We start from the raw sequence: 17,727 nt of genomic DNA, 5'->3' as shown, positions 1-17,727 counted from the left end.
TCACCTTGCTTATCTGTTATGAAATGGGCTTTTATAATATAGGTATACATAATTAACTATAAGCCTTGGAGCTAGAGATATCCAGAGTTAAACCCTAGTTAATGGAATCAGGGAATTACAGAGCTTGAAAAGACATTAGATAGCATCTACTTAATCCTTTCATGACTACCAAAGTGTCCTAGTTAAACCCTCCTTCCATGGTTCCACATGGACATGGTTTATATCCACTTAGGCATATATGTCTGTACAGATATATACCGATCTGTCTGCCTTATCTGTCTGATGTATCTGTTCATCTGTCTAGGAATACGTGTGTGTGTATAAAAGAAACAATTGGGACCAATAGCATTTTAGTAGAAATAATTGGTTAAAAACATCAGAGTCTTAACAGTGCTAAATGTTAACATTTAGCACTGTCCTGTCAGTGAAAATCTTCAAAACCAAGTTGAAGAAATTGTCACTTGATAAGGTCCTCAGCAAAAATAAAAAAGAGAATTGGGAGGGACTTCCCTGGTGGTGCAGTGGTTAAGAATCTGCCTGACAATGCAGGGGACACAGGTTAGAGCCCTGGTCTGAGAAGATCCTACATGCCATAGAGCAACTAAGCCCGTGCGCCACAACTAGTGAACCTGCGCTCTAAAGCCTGCATGCCACAGCTACTGAAGCCTGCGCGCCTAGAGCCTGTGCTCCGCAACAAGAGAAGCCACCACAATGAGAAGGCCATGCACTGCAACGAAGAGTAATCCCCACTCGCTGCAACTAGAGAAAGCTGGGCACAGCAAAGAAAACCCAAGGCAGCGAAAATAAATAAATAAATAAATAAACAAACTTATTTAAAAAAATAAGAGAATTGGGAAAGGAAGTAAAGTATAATTTTAAAGTGTTCTAAAACCTACACGTTGAGTACCTAGTATAACAATAGAGATACATACAAGAGAATGATTTAGGGTTTATTAGTTTGGAAAGATGTATATTTTGTGCTAATGGTTGTGTGAGGCCTTACTGAATTTCAGCTAAATTATTTTTATACAAGGCTTTTTCCTTAAAACACCAATAATTCTATCTGACCTCACAGGCTTTTTGTGGTTATCAGACCACAGACTGCGTCTTTATTCCTGTCCTGCCCCAAGGTTCTTCATGGTTGATTATATTCTTCTTCTTTTTAACATCTTTATTGGAGTATAATTGCTTTAAAGTGTTGTGTTAGTTTCTGCTGTATAACCAAGTGAATCACCTATACATACACATATATCCCAATATCCCCTCCCTCTTGGGTCTTCCTCCCACCCTCCCTATCCCACCCCTCTAGGTGGTGATAAAGCACCTAGCTGATCGCCCTGTGCTGTGTGGCTGCTTTCCACTAGCTATGTTTTTTTAAAAATTTATTTATTTATTTATTTATTTATTTATTTATGGCTGTGTTGGGTCTTCGTTTCTGTGCGAGGGCTTTCTCCAGTTGCGGCAAGCGGGGACCACTCTTCATCGCGGTGTGTGGGCCTCTCACTATCGCGGCCTCTCTTGTTGTGGAGCACAGCCTCCAGACGTGCAGGCTCAGTAGTTGTGGCTCATGGGCCTAGTTGCTCCGCGGCATGTGGGATCTTCCCAGACCAGGGCTCGAACCTGTGTCCCCTGCATTGGCAGGCAGATTCTCAACCACTGTGCCACCAGGGAAGCCCTATTTTTAGTTTTTTAAGGAACCTCCATACTGTTCTTCATAGTGGCTGTATCAATTTACATTTCCACCAACAGTGCAAGAGGGTTCCCTTTTCTGCACACCGTCTCCAGCATTTGTTGTTTGTAGATTTTCTGATGATGCCCATTCTAACTGGTGTGAGGTGGTCCTGTAACTGATATCTAGATCTCATAGCGTTGTGGTCGGAAAAGATAGTTGATATGATTTCAATTTTCTTAAATTTACCAAGGCTTGATTTGTGACCCAAGATATGATCTATCCTGGAGAATGTTCCATGAGTACTTAAGAAGAAAGTGTGTTCTGTTGTTTTTGGATGGAATGTCCTATAAATATCAGTTAAGTCCACCTTGTTTAATGTGTCATTTAAAGCTTGTGTTTACTTATTTATTTACATTTTGGATGATCTGTCCATTGGTGAAAGTGGGGTGTTAAAGTCCCCTGCTATTATTGTGTTACTGTCGATTTCCCCTTTTATGGCTGTTAGCATTTGCCTTGTGTATTGAGGTGCTCCTATGTTGGGTGCATAAATATTTTGCAGTTGTTTTATCTTCTTCTTGGATTGATGCCTTGATCATTATGTAGTGTCCTTCTTTGTCTCTTGTAGTAGTCTTTATTTTAAAGTCTATTTTGTCTGATATGAGAATTGCTACTCCAGCTTTGTTTTGATTCCCATTTGCATGGAATATCTTTTTCCATCCCCTCACTTTCAGTCTGTATGTGTCCCTAGGTCTGAAGTGGGTCTCTTGTAGACAGCATATATACGGGTCTTGTTTTTGTATCCATTCAGCCAGTCTGTGTGTTTTGGTTGGAGCATTTAATCCACTTACACTTAAGGTAATTATAGATATGTATGTTTCTTTTACCATTTTCTTAATTGTTTTGGGTTTGTTTTTGTAGGTCTTTTCCTTCTCTTGTGTTTCCTGCCTAGAACAGTTTCTTTAGCATTTGTTTTAAAGCTGGTTTGGTGGTGCTGAATTCTCTTAGCTTTTGCTTGTCTGTAAGGGTTTGAATTTCTCCGTCGAATCTGAATGAAATCCTTGCTGGGTAGAGTAATCTTGGTTGTAGGTTTTTCCCTTTCATCACTTTAAATATATCCTGCCACTCCCTTCTGGCTTGCAGAGTTTCTGCTGAAAGATCAGCTGTTAGCCTTCTGGGGATTCCCTTGTATGTTATTTGTTGTTTTCCCTTGCTGCTTTTAATATTTTTTCTTTGTATTTAATTTTTGATAGTTTGATTAATATGTGTGTTAGTGTGTTTCTCCTTGGATTTATCCTGTATGGGACTCTGTGCTTCCTGGACTTGATTGACTACTTCCTTTCTCATATTAGGGACGTTTTCAACTATAATCCCTTCAAATGTTTTCTCAGTCCCTTTCTTTTTCTCTTCTTCTTCTGGGACCCCTATAATTCAAATGTTGGTGCGTTTAAAATCCCATAGGTCTCTGAGACTGTCCTCAATTGTTTTCATTCTTTTTTCTTTATTCTGCTCTGCATTAGTTATTTCCACTATTTTATCTTCCAGGTCACTTATCCGTACTTCTACCTCAGTTATTCTGCTATTGATCCCTTCTAGAGAATTTTTAGTTTCATTTATTGTGTTGTTCATCATTGTTTGCTGTTTAGCTCTTCTAGGTCCTTGTTAAACGGTTCTTGTATTTTCTTCATTCTAGTTCCAAGATTTTGGATCATTTTTACTGTAATTACTCTGAATTCTTATTCAGGTAGGCTGCCTATTTCCTCTTCATTTGTTTGGTCTGGTTGGCTTTTACCTTGCTCCGTCATCTGCTGTGTGTTTTTCTGTCTTCTCATTTTGCTTAATGTACTGTGTTTGGGGTCTCCTTTTCGCAGGCTGCAGGTTTGTACTTCCCATTTTTTGGTGTCTGCCCCTGTGGGTAAGGTTGGTTCAGTGGGTTGTGTAGGCTTCTTGGTGGAGGGGACTGGTGCCTGTGTTCTGGTGCATGAGGCTGGATCTTGTCTTTCTGGTGGGCAGGACCGCGTCAGGTGCTGTGTTTTGGGGTGTCTGTGAACTTATTTTGATTTTAGGCAGCCTTTCTGCTAATGGTTGGGGTTGTGTTCCTGTCTTGCTAGTTGTTTGGCATGGGGTGTCCAGCACTGTAGTCTGCTGGTCGTTGAGTGGAGATGGATCTTAGCATTGAGACGGAGATCTCTGGGAGAGCTCTCCCCTATTGATATTACATGGAGCCGGGAGGTCTCTGGTGGTCCAGTGTCCTGAACTCGGCTCTTCCACCTCAGAGGCTCAGGCCTGACACCCCGCTGGAGCGTGAAGACCCTATCAACCACACAGCTCAGAGGAAAAGGGAGAAAAAAAAGAAAGATAGGGAAAAATAAAATAAATTAAGTTATTAAAATAAAAAATAAAAAATAAAAAAATATTATTAAAATTAAAAAATTAAAAAAGTAATAAAAAATAGAGCAACCAAACTAATAAACAAATCCACCAATGATAACGGGTGCTAAATACTATACTAAGTTAAACATAAAAATCGGAAACTAGTAAGTCGCATACAGCAAACCCTAAGTCTACAATTGCTCCTGAAGTCCACTGCCTCAATTTTGGGATGATTTGTTGTCTATTCAGGTATTCCACAGATGCAAGGTACGTCAAGTTGATCATGGATATGTAATCCGCTCCTCCTGAGGCTGCTGGGAGAGATTTACCTTTCTCTTCTTTGTTCACACAGCTCCTGGGGTTCAGCTTTGGATTTGGCCCCGCCTCTGCATGTAGGTCGCCCTCTGGCATGTGTTCTTCACCCAGACAGGAGGGGGTTAAAGGAGCGGCTGATTCGGGGGCTCTCGCTCACTCAGGCCGGGGGGAGGGAGGGGTACGGAATGCGGGGCAAGTCTGCGGCGGCAGAGGCCAGCATGACATTGTACAAGCCTGAGGCGTGCCATGTGTTCTACCGGGGAAGTTGTCCCTGGATCATGGGACCCTGGCAGTGGCGGGCTGCACAGGCTCCCAGGAGGGGAGGTGTGGGTAGTGACCTGTGCTTGCATGCAGGCTTCTTGGTGGCTGCAGTAGCAGCCTTAGCATTTCGTGCCCGTCTCTGGTGTACAGTCTGATACCTGCGGCTTGAGCCCGTCTCTGAAGTTCGTTTAGGTGGTGCTCTGAATCCCCTCTCCTCGCCCACCCCGCAACAATGGTGTCTTGACTCCTAGGCACTTCCAGACTTTTTCCCGGGCTCCCTCCTGGTTAGCTGTGGTGCACTAGCCCCCTTCAGGCTGAGTTCACGCAGCCAACCCCAGTCTTCTCCCTGGGATCTGAACTCCGAAGCCCGAGCCTCAGCTCTACATTATTTTTTTAAATTGCCTTTTAATTTTCAGCTGGTGTAAGTGAAGTAGGTAATATAAATTAATTAATACTGGCTCTGTTCAGTGTTTATGTTCTAGGAGATTTTGGGAGACAAACAGAAAGATACGGTTGTAAACAAATGTGCCATTTGGGGCTGTGATATTTTATTTTTCATACCTTGCTTATTTGTTATTTTTTAATAGGCTATCATATTAGTGTGCATATAAGTAGCTGTACGCCACTTTATCTAGGGGCTTATTGATTTCAACTACATGTACCTCATTACCCAAGCACTCTTGCAGCAGGTGCCTGAGATGTTGAGGTGGCCCTTTGCATGTGTCCTGTCTGTGATTCATATGTGCTCTTTTGTGAAGATCATTTTTGTCCCAGCTTAATTTCTGTTACTTTCTTGCCTGCCTAAAGCTCTGCTTATAGTTGTGTTTCATTTTCCCCCTCTGCCATGCTGAATTTAGATGGCTCCCTGGCTGCTAAGTACTTTGCTGCTGTTGAGGTTGGTTTTGCAGCATGGAGTGATTCTATGGCCTGAGGTGTCTAGCTCTTCATGTGTAAAACAAAACCAGTAACTAAAATGTCTGTTATTGGAATGTCACGTCTGGAAATATCAATGACTTTTTTCGACTTGCCTTCAGAATTGTCATGTCAGTTTAGAGGCTTTAAGCCTTCTTGGTTCTACGCCCAATTTGCTACTATTAAGATATTTAAAATTAAATATGGTATCATCAAATGCCCTTTACACTGTGAAGGAAACCATATGGATTTGGTCATTCTGTGTGTTTCTCTCTTGTGGGTTTCAGGGGTCTAGTGAGTTGAAGTAAGGCAGCAGAATTATGCATAAATCTGTAGAGGACTTATTCACTTAAGAACAAATTTGTGTAAGTAATTATATCATGGGTGTCATTAAATGAACATTAAATGTCTGTACTTAAGTGCATTTTATGAGTTGCGAGCAAAAAAGAGATTGAGAATAGCCTACACGTCATCTGAAGCAGAGGTTTCAGAGACTTTATATAGTGGTTAGAAGGACTTATTGCATATACTGGGATATTTTCATTCTTCCTTAAATAAGTAGATTTCAAAACACTCCAGTGGTGTTAAACAACTTGGAGTGGTTTGTGTAGTATAGTTGAGCTTGAATCTACTAAAGAATGTATATGTTCTTTCAGAATATCACATTTTAAAAACCTTTCAGTTGTTCAGAGGAGTGGAGGAGAGGGGAGGTTGGGTACAACTTCGTTAGGGTCCATCTTCAGGCTTGTATTCACTTTGGCTTTTGTCTATCTTAATCCAGCCATTTGTAAAATGAGAGAATTATTTTGGGGCCAGAGGTTTTCAACCTGTAGTTCTTTTGGTAGTTGTGGAAACCCCTGAAGTCATATGAGAAGTTTTGTGTATATCCATGTTAGTTTGAGGGAAAGGCCTATGGTTTTCAGTAGGTGACGGAAGTCTCAGATCCCAGTTCTGCCCTCTCCCCAACTCTCGCAGGGGTTAAGAACCACCGTTAGAAGCTGTTTCTTTCATTCCGAAACCAGATGGCTTGGATGAAAGCTGTAGTCTAAACATCTGCAGAGACTTTTGACATATAATACTACTCAGAAAACTTCCATGGTTTAGCAAGACCTGTCTTCAATAGATAATGATGTTTTGGTGGACATGTTTTTAAAGAAAAATAGAATGTTGTTCTTTGGTATTTATGAAATACTCTTCATTACTCTTTTCCTCAGTCTTGTCTCACTTGTACATATTATTTTTCCTTTCTTTTTCTTCATCTCTCTTATTGGTTATAATTTTACCTTATTTACCTTTTCTTTTCCACATGTATGTATAATGTCTTTTTATCAAGCTACTTATCTTTAACTAATAAATAGGAATTTTAGACTATGGTCTGGCTCTTTGGAATTCTCCTGCAGCACCAAGTATGGCATTTTATAAGCAGTGAATGTTAATAAATGACTCATTGTAGAAGTGGTAGTCTATGGAAAAATTTCTGTGGAGATTTGCTTACTTTTAATTGCTTCTCTCTCTTATTAATTGACGGGTATAATATGAGGAACATAACTGTTTTTTTGTATGTGTGTGATTCTTAGATAGTTACTGTGTAAGTATAATTTAATTTCAAATTTAATTGAAAAACCTCTCTGATTCCTTTAAGGGAATGATTGCATTTTTTAGACCCATTCTGTTTTTCTATTTGGTGATAGAATCTGTGGCTATTTATTAATTTTTTACAGTGAAGGAGATAAACCTTCAGGACATCAAGGAGGATTTGGAGTTGGATCCAGAGGAGAACAGCACCCTTTTTATGGGCATCCTCATCAAGGGGCTGGCCAAACTGAAGAAGATCCCAGAGACAGTTAAGGCGATCAAAGAACGCTTGGAGCAGGAGCTGAAGCAAATTGTGAAGAGGTCTACAACCCAGGTGGCTGACAGTGGTTATCAGAGGGGAGAGAACCTCACGGCTGAGAACCAACCAAGGTAGGTGGGGGTGTGGTTTGTGTGTGTGTTTTTTTTGTTTTTTGTTTTTTGGCTGCGTTGGGTCTTAACTGCTGCGTGCGGGCTTTCTCTAGTTTAGGCGAGCAGAGGCTGCTCTTTGTTGCAGTGCACGGGCTTCTCATTGCGGTGGCTTCTGTTGTTGCGGAGTGTGGAGTCTAGGCACGTGGGCTCAGTAGTTGCATCCCGTGGGCCCTGGAGTGCACGGGCTTCAGTAGTTGTGGCGTGTGGGCTCAGTAGTTGTGGCGTGTGGGCTCAGTAGTTGCGGCATGCTGGGCTCTAAGGCATGTGGGCTTCAGTAGTTGTGGTGTGCGGGCTCAGTAGTTGTGGCGCACAGGCTTAGTTGCTCCGCGGATGTGGGATCTTCCCGGACCAGGGATCCAACCTGTGTCCCCTGCGTTGGCAGGCGGATTCTTAACCATTGTGCCACCAGGGAAGTCCCATGGTTTGTGTTTTTGATAATTGTATTTACTGTACCTTTTCTAGGGTGGGTGGGGTAAGTAAATATCTTAGGTTGATGTTGTTTCTTGAACTTTGTATACTACGGCCCGTACAAACTCAGATTGGTGAAAACAGCTTGAAGAGGCATAGTTCAGCTGGTTTTTGAGGTAGTTGAGAAGTTTTAAAGCATGTTGTCCATACTCAAATGAAAGAATGTAGTAATTATCGAATATTTCTTAAGCACTTAACTGTATTCAAGGCAACTTATGTATATTATTTAATTCTCACTACAACTTTTTGAGCTGATTACTTAGTATCCACATTTTATAGTTAAGGAAACTGGGGTTCAGAGTGGAAGTAATTAGCTCAAGGTCACAGAACAAGTGTCTGGCCTTCGAGCTGAATGCAAGTCCATGGTATTTCCTCTGTCCCATGCTTTCTTCTTTAACGTGTAGTGATATTTGCCAATAGGCAAATCAGTCTCAGGAATTCCTTTATGTACTTAAAACAACTAATAAGGTTTGGATTTCATAATTCTTGTTTCATAAGGGGAAAACTGAAATTGTCCTCTGATCCTAACTCTGTCTTCACTGTGATACACTGGGAGCTCATGTCTGCGAAACCAGAGCTTAGGGCACACTAGTCTAATGTCATCTGATGGTGGGAGAAGATATTTCAAATTGAGGCTTTCCTAGAAAATCCAAGATTCACTCTATATGGATCTTTGTTCCCTCCTTCCCTTTCTCTGTTCTATTCCCCAAACCTCCATGTACGCCAGATATGGGCAAGGCAGGAATTTGTCGTTTGAAGGGAAAAGGCCAACGGAAACTACAATTTTATCTGAGAACAGAGGGCAAAGTAGGGCATTTCTTCTGAGTTACTCAAATAATGTGTGTTCCTGGGAGGTGTGAGATAGTGTGTGTTAGACAGAGTTCATAATCTTGTTGACACGTCGTGAAGGAAATTCTACTGTTTGTACTTAGGACTTAAATTTTTTTTTTTTTTTTTTTTAAAGAAGATAAGCAAAATTAAGGAGAAATAATAATAGCTTAGTATGGAGTTCCCCACTCTAAAACTTTGAAGAAATTAATGTATTGTTTACATTTTCTATATATTCTTTTGTTTTTCTAAATAATAGTGATCTTAATTATACTTTAGAAGTCTTCAAAAATTAATGCCCTTGTAAACTTCATTCAGAAGTACATTTGGTGAAGAAAACATTCTCCACCCCTCTTATGCCACAGAGTATTTCAAAGCACATGTTTTGAGGAGCATGGGTTTTGGAGCTGAGCAGACCTGACTTTGAATTTCAGCTCTGTAACTGAGGAAAACAATACCTGTCTTACAGGGTTGCTCGTGTTAGATGAGGTTATATGGTTAGAGCTTGGTAGAGCAGTGCCAGTAGGTACCACTACATGCATTTGTGTGTGTGTGTGGATACATAAATTTATTTATTCTTGGTTCCTTTCTCAACTTTCATGTTCGTTGATCACTCACACTATGATCCAGAGAAGCTGGGAATGGTTCTAAACTGAACTGTGCTTTTCTTCTTTCTTTGCCTGGTGCCTGGATTTTCGTGTAGACCTTTTGCCTCCTTACTAATGAACACTCCAGAATTCTGATTTGCTGTTTGCCCAGTTGCTGCAAGTCCCTAGATGAATACAGTGAACTTTCATAGGGAAATAGCATGACTATAGTGTATATTGGAAATAAAACGAAAAGGGCACGGATCAATAACTGTTCTGTAGTTCTCATTACAGTCCCCTTAACAGCAGTGTGTCTTTCCTAGGATTTTGACCTCTTCCTCTTCCGTTCCTTCGGCACCTTTCAAAATTCACAAGTGGAAATTACAGCAACAGAAGTGGAAATTCAGCATACTACCCCAGGAAATAATAAATGTTTCTCTATGAAGAATGAGGCAGCAGGAGGGTATTTTTCCCTCTTTAAGTTTCGTTTTTTGTCAGTATTCTAAAGGCTTTTGTAGGTAGGATATATTGGACACCGGCAAGTGAACAAGCTATTTGTCTTGATTTCATGCCTATAACATGATCCCATTTTATAAAATGTACAAATCTGAAATTTTGGGCCCAAACTCCTTATTATTAGATTAAATAGTACAGAGTAAGCTAATATTTGGAACCACTCTTTTCGAAAATCAAAGATTAAATTCTTGGGTTGGTGTTCCAAATGGCTGATAATTTGGAGCTAGTCTATAGTAGCTGTGTGCCAACAAATGCTTTAAAACTCCTCAAGAATTAATTACCTGGGAAACTTCATTCAAAAGTGATTGCATTGTTGCTTCTAGAGGTTTAGAAGTTTAGAGTGGCATTATTTTAGAGAGAAGTAAAGTCATAATACTTTACATTATTATTAATATTATCTTTTACCATTCAAGGAATCTTATGTTAAAGGTGTAAGAGTCTGTTTTCCTTAAAGGAAGTTGGAGCATAGGCAAAAAGAACCATGAATCCTTCTTCCACAAAATGATTTTCTCCCTCACTACCCGCCCCCCCCACCCCCCATGAAATAACCTATTCCAAATCGTTAGCATATAAATGCTACTCTGAGGCTAGGTACCAGAATTGTAACTTTCCCTAAAAGTCTCATTATTCAGCATCATCTTCTTAAATATATTCTGGTTGTGATGCATTGCAGGCCTGTTTTCATTCGTCTTTATGTAAAGAGAATTAATGTTGTGTGTTATTTTGCTAGAAAAGTAGTAGGAACCAGAGTAGTGAACTCTGTTTTGCTTTCACTTCCTGCAGAGCCAGAATACTTTCACAGACAGTTTTCAAAAATCACTTTAGTCACCCACTTATTATTTTATTTTATCCTTGATCCCCCAACCTATCTATTGTCTATTTATAGGAGAAATATTTTGTCTTCCTGTTCATTCATTATCTAATGTCTGTAAACCTCTGTTTACTATGAAAGGAAAATTTTCAACTACTGTTGTTGCCAAGTTGATAAACATTAGGGTAACAAGGGCTTTTGAAATCTCCCAGAACCACCTGCTACCCATAATTTCCTCAGAAAGGCAGGCAGTGTCTTCAGTATCAGATGGCTTGTGTGGTCTGCAGCCTGTGCAGCTCATAACCAGTTTCTTCAACTCCTGCTGCCTAGCTATTGGTTCTTTCCCAAAATCTAGCTCATGGGCATTTTCATTTTTGTTCAAAAAAGCTGGAGGAAGTCCTTTATTATTTAGCAAATAAGAAAAGCGTGAAAAATACATGGAACAAAATCTTCTCAAAGGTGTGATACCTTGTCAAGGATATGGGAGAGAGAAGAACGTGGGAAAAGAGAAGGATTGGCGTGTGTGTAACAGCTACTTGACCTCTTTGAAAATGGTCCCGTTTCAAAGTGGAAGCAGACTGGGGAGGTGCTGGGGGCCCGCCCCACTTTGGTGAGACTACTGGTCTGGACGAGGGCAGAGAGGATTGAATGAGTGGACAGTGGCTGCCTGGGAGACCTTTTCCCTTTTTGGAAGGAGACCATTTTGTGATGTTCCTTGATCTCTGTTATGAATGAGGGAAGATTAAGCGTCTGATATAAAAAGCAGAGAACACTGCATATTCTGTGCTCACTGTTATATTGAGGAAAAATTCATGGAAGAAACGGGAAAGAAATATGCTTTAATGCTAAAAGTAGTTGTGTTTGGATAGTAAGGTTATAGGCCCCCCCCCCTTTATTTTGCAACTGTTATTAAGTTATAGTGAAAAATAAATTCATTATTTAAGAATTAATTTAAAGCATTACTCAAGTTATTTTAATCAAAAGAAATCATTACAAATGGAAATGCTGATTGTGGGGGTATTAGCGTGGAAAAACATAGTACGTGTTTGCAGACCAACTGGATCATGTTCATTAAGTTACTTTTTAGGGTGTGTATGTGAGTGTGTGTGTGTGTGTGTGTGTGTGTGTGTGTGTGTGTGTGTGTGTGTGTTTGGTTATTTTCTGACTACTCCTAGAATGGAAGCTTCAAGAGAAGAGAGAACTAGTTTACCTTGTTCAGCACCGTATCTCCAGAATGTAGGCACAGAGCCCACCAGACCCATAATAAATATATTTTGAATGAAAGAATGAATTCCACTTATATTGAATATCTGTCATGGACCAGGAACTGGGCTCAAATGCCACACAAATACGACATGATCCCTGTCCTTATGGAGTTTAAAGTCTAGAGGGGAAGAAGGGCATTAATAAGAGAACCTTTAGATAAGTGTATTATTACAAACTGTGATAAGTGCTGCAGAGGAAAAGCAAAATGTGCCATGAGAGCATATAACCATGGGGACCTAATCTCGTCTGGGTAGGTGGGCATTAGGCTGTGTCTTGTGTCTGGGGGGATGTATGTGTGTGTCTTTTACATAATAAAGTAAGGCAGCTTTTACTGTTGTTTTATACAAGTTGTGGTTATCAAGCTCCATTCATTTGATAGCACCTACTAGTTACTCTTCTAGTTGTGCAGTGACCTTGACGTTGACATATAAGATGTGAGAAGGAGAGCGTCCGATTCTTGATGTGCCATTTTCAGAGTTCTTTGCTGGTTGATTAGATTTTTGTGGTTTATTAGATTATGATCATTATTGCCAAGTGTGTTTTTCTTAGAGATAATACCAAGTTTTCATGTCATCAATAATGTTTGAGAGTTCCTGTAGTCTCTAGTAAACAGATTATATTATCAAAATGTTTTTATCTTTGTCAATCTGATTGGTGAAAAATGGTATTTCCAAGGTGGTTTTTATTTGTATTTTTTAGAGAAAATTTGAGTGAGGTCTGATTGGTGAAAAATGGTATTTCCAAGGTGGTTTTTATTTGTATTTTTTAGAGAAAATTTGAGTGAGGTTAAACTTCTTATTTGTGTAAAAAGTAATTCATTGTTATGATATCTATGTTATATATGGATATATTACTTCAAAATAATCTGGGTTGAGGGTGAGTGTGGATATAGGTAAAACAAGATTAGTGATAAATGATACTTAGTGAATCAGCGTGATAGGTACAGGATGGTTCATTATCCTATCCTAAAAGCCGACTTGTTTAAAAGTTGAAATTTTCTATAGTACAGTGGTCAAATAATATTTTATTTCCTTACTGAAAAATAGTGAACACCTATTTTTCTGGTATGTTTGTCTTTCTGTTGATTAACAGGAACTTTTTATATATCAAGAAAATTAGTTCTTTGGGATTTATATTCTAATTTCCCTCCAGCTTCTTTCTCTTTTGACTTTATGATGTCTGATTATGTATACATTGTTTTTATTTTTATGAGATTGTATTTATCAATGTTTTCTTTTAAAGCGTCTGGGTTTTGTGTCAGAACTTAGGTCTTCTTCACTCTTAGATTATAAATAAAATTTCCCAAACTTTCTTCTAGTCTTTATATTTTTGATCTGGAATCTGAAGGAGTGGCCATGCTACTTTTAAACAGTCGTAACACTTATTACGTTGTATTGTAATGGACTGTATACCCTTTTCGTTTCTGCCTCCTAAGTGTCTGTCATGTAATTGATTGTCAGTGTTAGATGAATACTTGCTGAATAATTCTAACATTGAATCATCCACTTTATAGTCATGTTTTTCTTCATAGTTGGTATTTGCCTCATTTCCTAAAACTCCCCACTCCCCCCCCCCCCAATTTCTCAGTCTCTGCAGGCTGTAGATTTGTAGAGATACATTGAATTATTGCTCTAAAAGTTAGAGAAATGTACTTTAAAAATTCAGAGTCCAGAACTTGAAATGAGGGCATACCGTTGTAATAGGCCAGTCATACAGAGTGGTTTTATCTATGAGACAGTCAAAAGGCTCAAGCCCCAAGTTTAGTTTTGTGGTACAAGTACAGTGTTTATGGAAAGAGTAACAAATATTTCTCATGATTTCTTTATATCTATGGCTAGAGTGAGGCATGTATTTCTTTTTCAAATAAGTAGCATTTCCTTTCATCTCTTCTTCCTCTATTAGTTACTCTTCGCCTAAGTATCTGAAATGTAGGATTTGGTGGAATTGGTCATTTTATTTTACAGAAAAATCATTTAAGAGCAGCTTTGAAGCAAGGTCAAGCATTTGTCCTTGTGGCTTCTTGTAGCCATTCCCAAGCACTGCGTGTAGCACCTGGACATGCTTGGAATCAGGAAGGGCCTCGATGTAATTTAGATGAGTAGTTAATTCGAATCAAAGTAAGCGGAAAGCAAGTAAATTTAACTTCAGTGATTATGATTCCATTTGATTAAATCTCTACTTTTGATTACATGTATCAGTGAGAACATGCTCTAAATACACCCAACTATTAAATACTGAAGAGTATGAATAGGATGAACCAGGGACATATGGAAGAAATTCCACTATTCCTCAACTAGAATATAATCCCCTGCAGCTTTACTAAAATATTTTTAGAACAAATGAAAGGAATTACTTCTTTACATATGGGGCTTATTACACCATTTGTTAACTAAAATGTACAATTCATTACCATGGAAGGTAGTACTGGTCCCAAATCTACATACTTTCTTGTAAGACTTAAATTAATTGATGATAGCTTCTTTTTTTTTTTGGCATTTTATTTTATATTGGAGTATAGTTGATTAACAATGTTGTGTTAGTTTCAGGTGTACAACAAGGTGATTCAGTTATACATGTACACGTATCTTTTCATTTTCAAATTCTTTTCTCAATTAGTTGTTACAGAATATTGAGCAGAGTTCCCTGTGCTATACAGTAGGTCCTTGTTGGTTATCTATTTTAAATATAGCAGTGTGTACATGTCAATCCCAAACTCCCTAACTATCCCTCCCCCCCACCTTCTCCCTGGTAATCATAAGTTCATTCTCTAAGTCTGTGACTCTGTTTCTGTTCTGTAAATAAGTTCATTTGTATCATTTTTTTTTTTTTTTTTTTTAGATTCCCCATGTAAGCGATAGATGATAGCTTCTTAGCATATCAGGTGAATTAATAATGTGGGTAATGTTCATAGCTCTTTGGTAAACGTGCAGTTGGACAGCTGTCTTTCTGATCCTTATGTTGTCCTTTGGCTATAGTCCCTGGAGAAAGGGAGCTTGGCTGAATGCGCTAGAGGTCTTACTCAGTGTTACATTTCTTAAATCTTTGTTTTATATTTGTCAGGGTAAAAAATATATATATATGCTTTTTATTTCTCTTGTTTTGCATGCTGTAGGAGGTTCATATTAGAGATGGGGCCAGTTAAGGAAATGACGGATAAAATCTACATTTTAGGTTACTGATAACGTTATTTAGGTGTCTGCCTTCGTGTTGCATCAAGGCCACTTCTTTATTTGGCAGATAGTAGGAGCTGCCTTAGAGCTTTTCATTTTCTGTGTGCTTGTTGGTGTCATAATCCAGAGATACTCCACACTCAAACCGGCACCGAATCTTTCTCATAGCAAAAACACACAAACAAAAACGTGTGTCAGCTTCCCTCAGCTACCGCTGAGCTGCTCCGTCCTTCCGAGGAAGCTAAGGCCGCGTTGGGGTGAGGCCCTCACTTCACCCGGCGACCAGCCCCGCGCCCGGCAGCCCCTGCCTAGCGCTCGCCCGCACCGTGGCCTCCGTCTCGGAGCTCGCCTGCTTCTACTCGGCCCTCATCCTGCACGACGATGAGGTGACGGTCACGGAGGATCAGATCAATGCCCTCATTAAAGCAGCCGGTGTAAATGTTGAACCTTTTTGGCCGGGCTTGTTTGCAAAGGCCGTGGCCGGTGTCAGCATCGGGAGCCTCATCTGCGGGGCGGGGCAGGTGACCTCCGACCACCAGCAGGAGGTCCTGCCCCCTCCACCACTGCCGCCCCAGCTGAGGAGAAGAAGGTGGAAGCAAAGAAAATCTGAAGAGTCTGACGATGACGTGGGCTTTGCTCTTTTTGACTAAACCTCTTTAATAACACATTCAATATAAAGCTGAGCTGTTTGCTGCTTAAAAAAAAAAAAAAGTGTGTCCAATGAAATTCTTCCCTTGGTGATGTTTAGGAGTGAGGTCAGATATGATTAGAGCACCTTTGTGTGTATCTTAGGCTGTACTTTATTTTTCTGGGCTCCTCTAGCTCCTGGCCCATATCATCATTATGTTCTCTAATCAGATTGGGCTGTAAGTTTTTAACAGGGGGGTTAACTTTGTGTTTGCAGCCTGATTTAGGGCTGGGCACATACTAAGTGCCCAGGAAGTTTAATGAATGAACAAATAAGAAAAATGCAAAGAAGACAATTTTAAAATTAGAGGAAACGATTTTTATTTAAAAAAAAATCTCAGCACTACAGAGTGGGGTCTAAGGACCAGCAATACCAATGTCACTTGAAAGTTAGAAATGCAAATTATCCCTTGGGGAGGGGTGATTAAATTGGAATCCCTGAGTGCAGGGCCCACAGGAGTCTCTAGATGATTCTACACATGCTAAAATTTGAGAACACTCTTTATAACATCACAGACATCATGGAGTCCTGTAGTTTTGTAGCATTTATGTTTTGCAAAGCAGTCTGCCATCTGGCATCTCACCTGAGTGAGACTTACTGTTGGCCTCATTGCAGGTAGGGGCCTTATTATTAATCCCAGATCTACCCAGGGAAGTGGGAAAGCTGCAATAATTTGACAGTTTCACAAAGCTGGTTGGTGGTGGAATTAAGAGGATAAGTTGTCTGTATCCGCCATGGAAGTTTGCTTTCTGGCTTATGTAAAGATGACGGTCCTAACTCATTTCCTGGGCCTGATTTTGTTCTTCCTCAGGAGAAGGGCGGTATTTGCGCTGACACATCCATTCCCGCACCCGTACGGTCCCCACCCCCAGCCCCGCTGTGATCAATGGCAGGCCTCTCAGCGATAGCTGGACATGTTAAGAGGTGTGATCAGCCGCCACAGAGTAAATGAGTCTTAATTGACTCACTTGAGAATCAGACTGATGACTTAGAGGCACGTAAACAGTTCCCCTAGAAACGTTGTACGTTCTTGTACTAAGACCAGTATACAACTAAGTACTAAGAATATACACCTAAAATCATAACTTTTCTTGTCTTTGGGAAGTGGATTTGTGGATAAATTTTGCAATGTTCCATTATGATGAAATATGATTTTTCAAATGGGTGAAAAAGGCTTTTCTTCCCCCTAGCTTTATTGAGATAATAACTGACATAACATTGTGTAGGTTTAAGGTGTACAATGTGTTGATTTGGTATACTTAAATATTACAAAATGATGACCACCCTAGCATTGGCTAACACCTGCATCACATCACATAATTACCATTTCTTTTTTGTGGTGATAACTTTTAAGATGTACTGTCTTAGTAACTTTCAAGTATGTAATACAGTATTAACTATAATCACTATGCTTTACCTTAGCTCCTCAGATCTTATTCATCTTATAACTTGAAGGTGGTACTCCTTGACCACCATCTCCCGTTTTCCATAGCCCCTGGCAGCCACCAGGGTCTCTTGTCTTTTTGATGATAGCCCTTCTATCAGGTGTGTGGTGATAGCTCCTTATGGTCTGATTTGCATTTCCCTGATGATTAGTGATGTTGAGCACCATTTTGTGTACCTTTTGGTCATTTGTGTGTCTTTGGAAAAATGTCTATTCAGTTTCTCTGCCCATTAATTGGATTGTGTTTTGTGTTGTTGTTTTTGAGTTGTGTGAGTTCTTTATACATTTGGGATATTAACTTTTTATCAGATGTATGGTTTGCAAATATTTTCTCCCATTCGTAGGTTGCTTTTCATTCTGTTGATGGTGTCCTTTGCTGTGCAGAAGCTTTTAATTTGATGTGGTTCTCTACTTG

General features: G+C 39.7%; 1 protein-coding gene and 1 pseudogene across 1 annotated transcript in view; both read left to right on the top strand.

The window, feature by feature from the left end:
- EXOC4 (exocyst complex component 4) overlaps positions 1-17,727 on the top strand; it is a 797,314-nt gene that overhangs the window by 73,681 nt on the left and 705,906 nt on the right. Inside the window, exon 6 of the mRNA XM_036863209.1 lies at positions 7,252-7,495. Within this exon, the coding sequence (XP_036719104.1) occupies positions 7,252-7,495 (244 nt within the window). The remainder of the gene's footprint in view (positions 1-7,251; positions 7,496-17,727) is intronic.
- LOC118901113 lies at positions 14,422-15,830 on the top strand (annotated as a pseudogene).

This window comes from Balaenoptera musculus, chromosome 9 (assembly GCF_009873245.2).
Source record: "Balaenoptera musculus isolate JJ_BM4_2016_0621 chromosome 9, mBalMus1.pri.v3, whole genome shotgun sequence".
Taxonomy (NCBI): domain Eukaryota; kingdom Metazoa; phylum Chordata; class Mammalia; order Artiodactyla; family Balaenopteridae; genus Balaenoptera; species Balaenoptera musculus.
The sequence above is the reverse complement of the archived record's forward strand: the minus strand, read 5'-3'. Positions and strand labels throughout refer to the sequence as shown.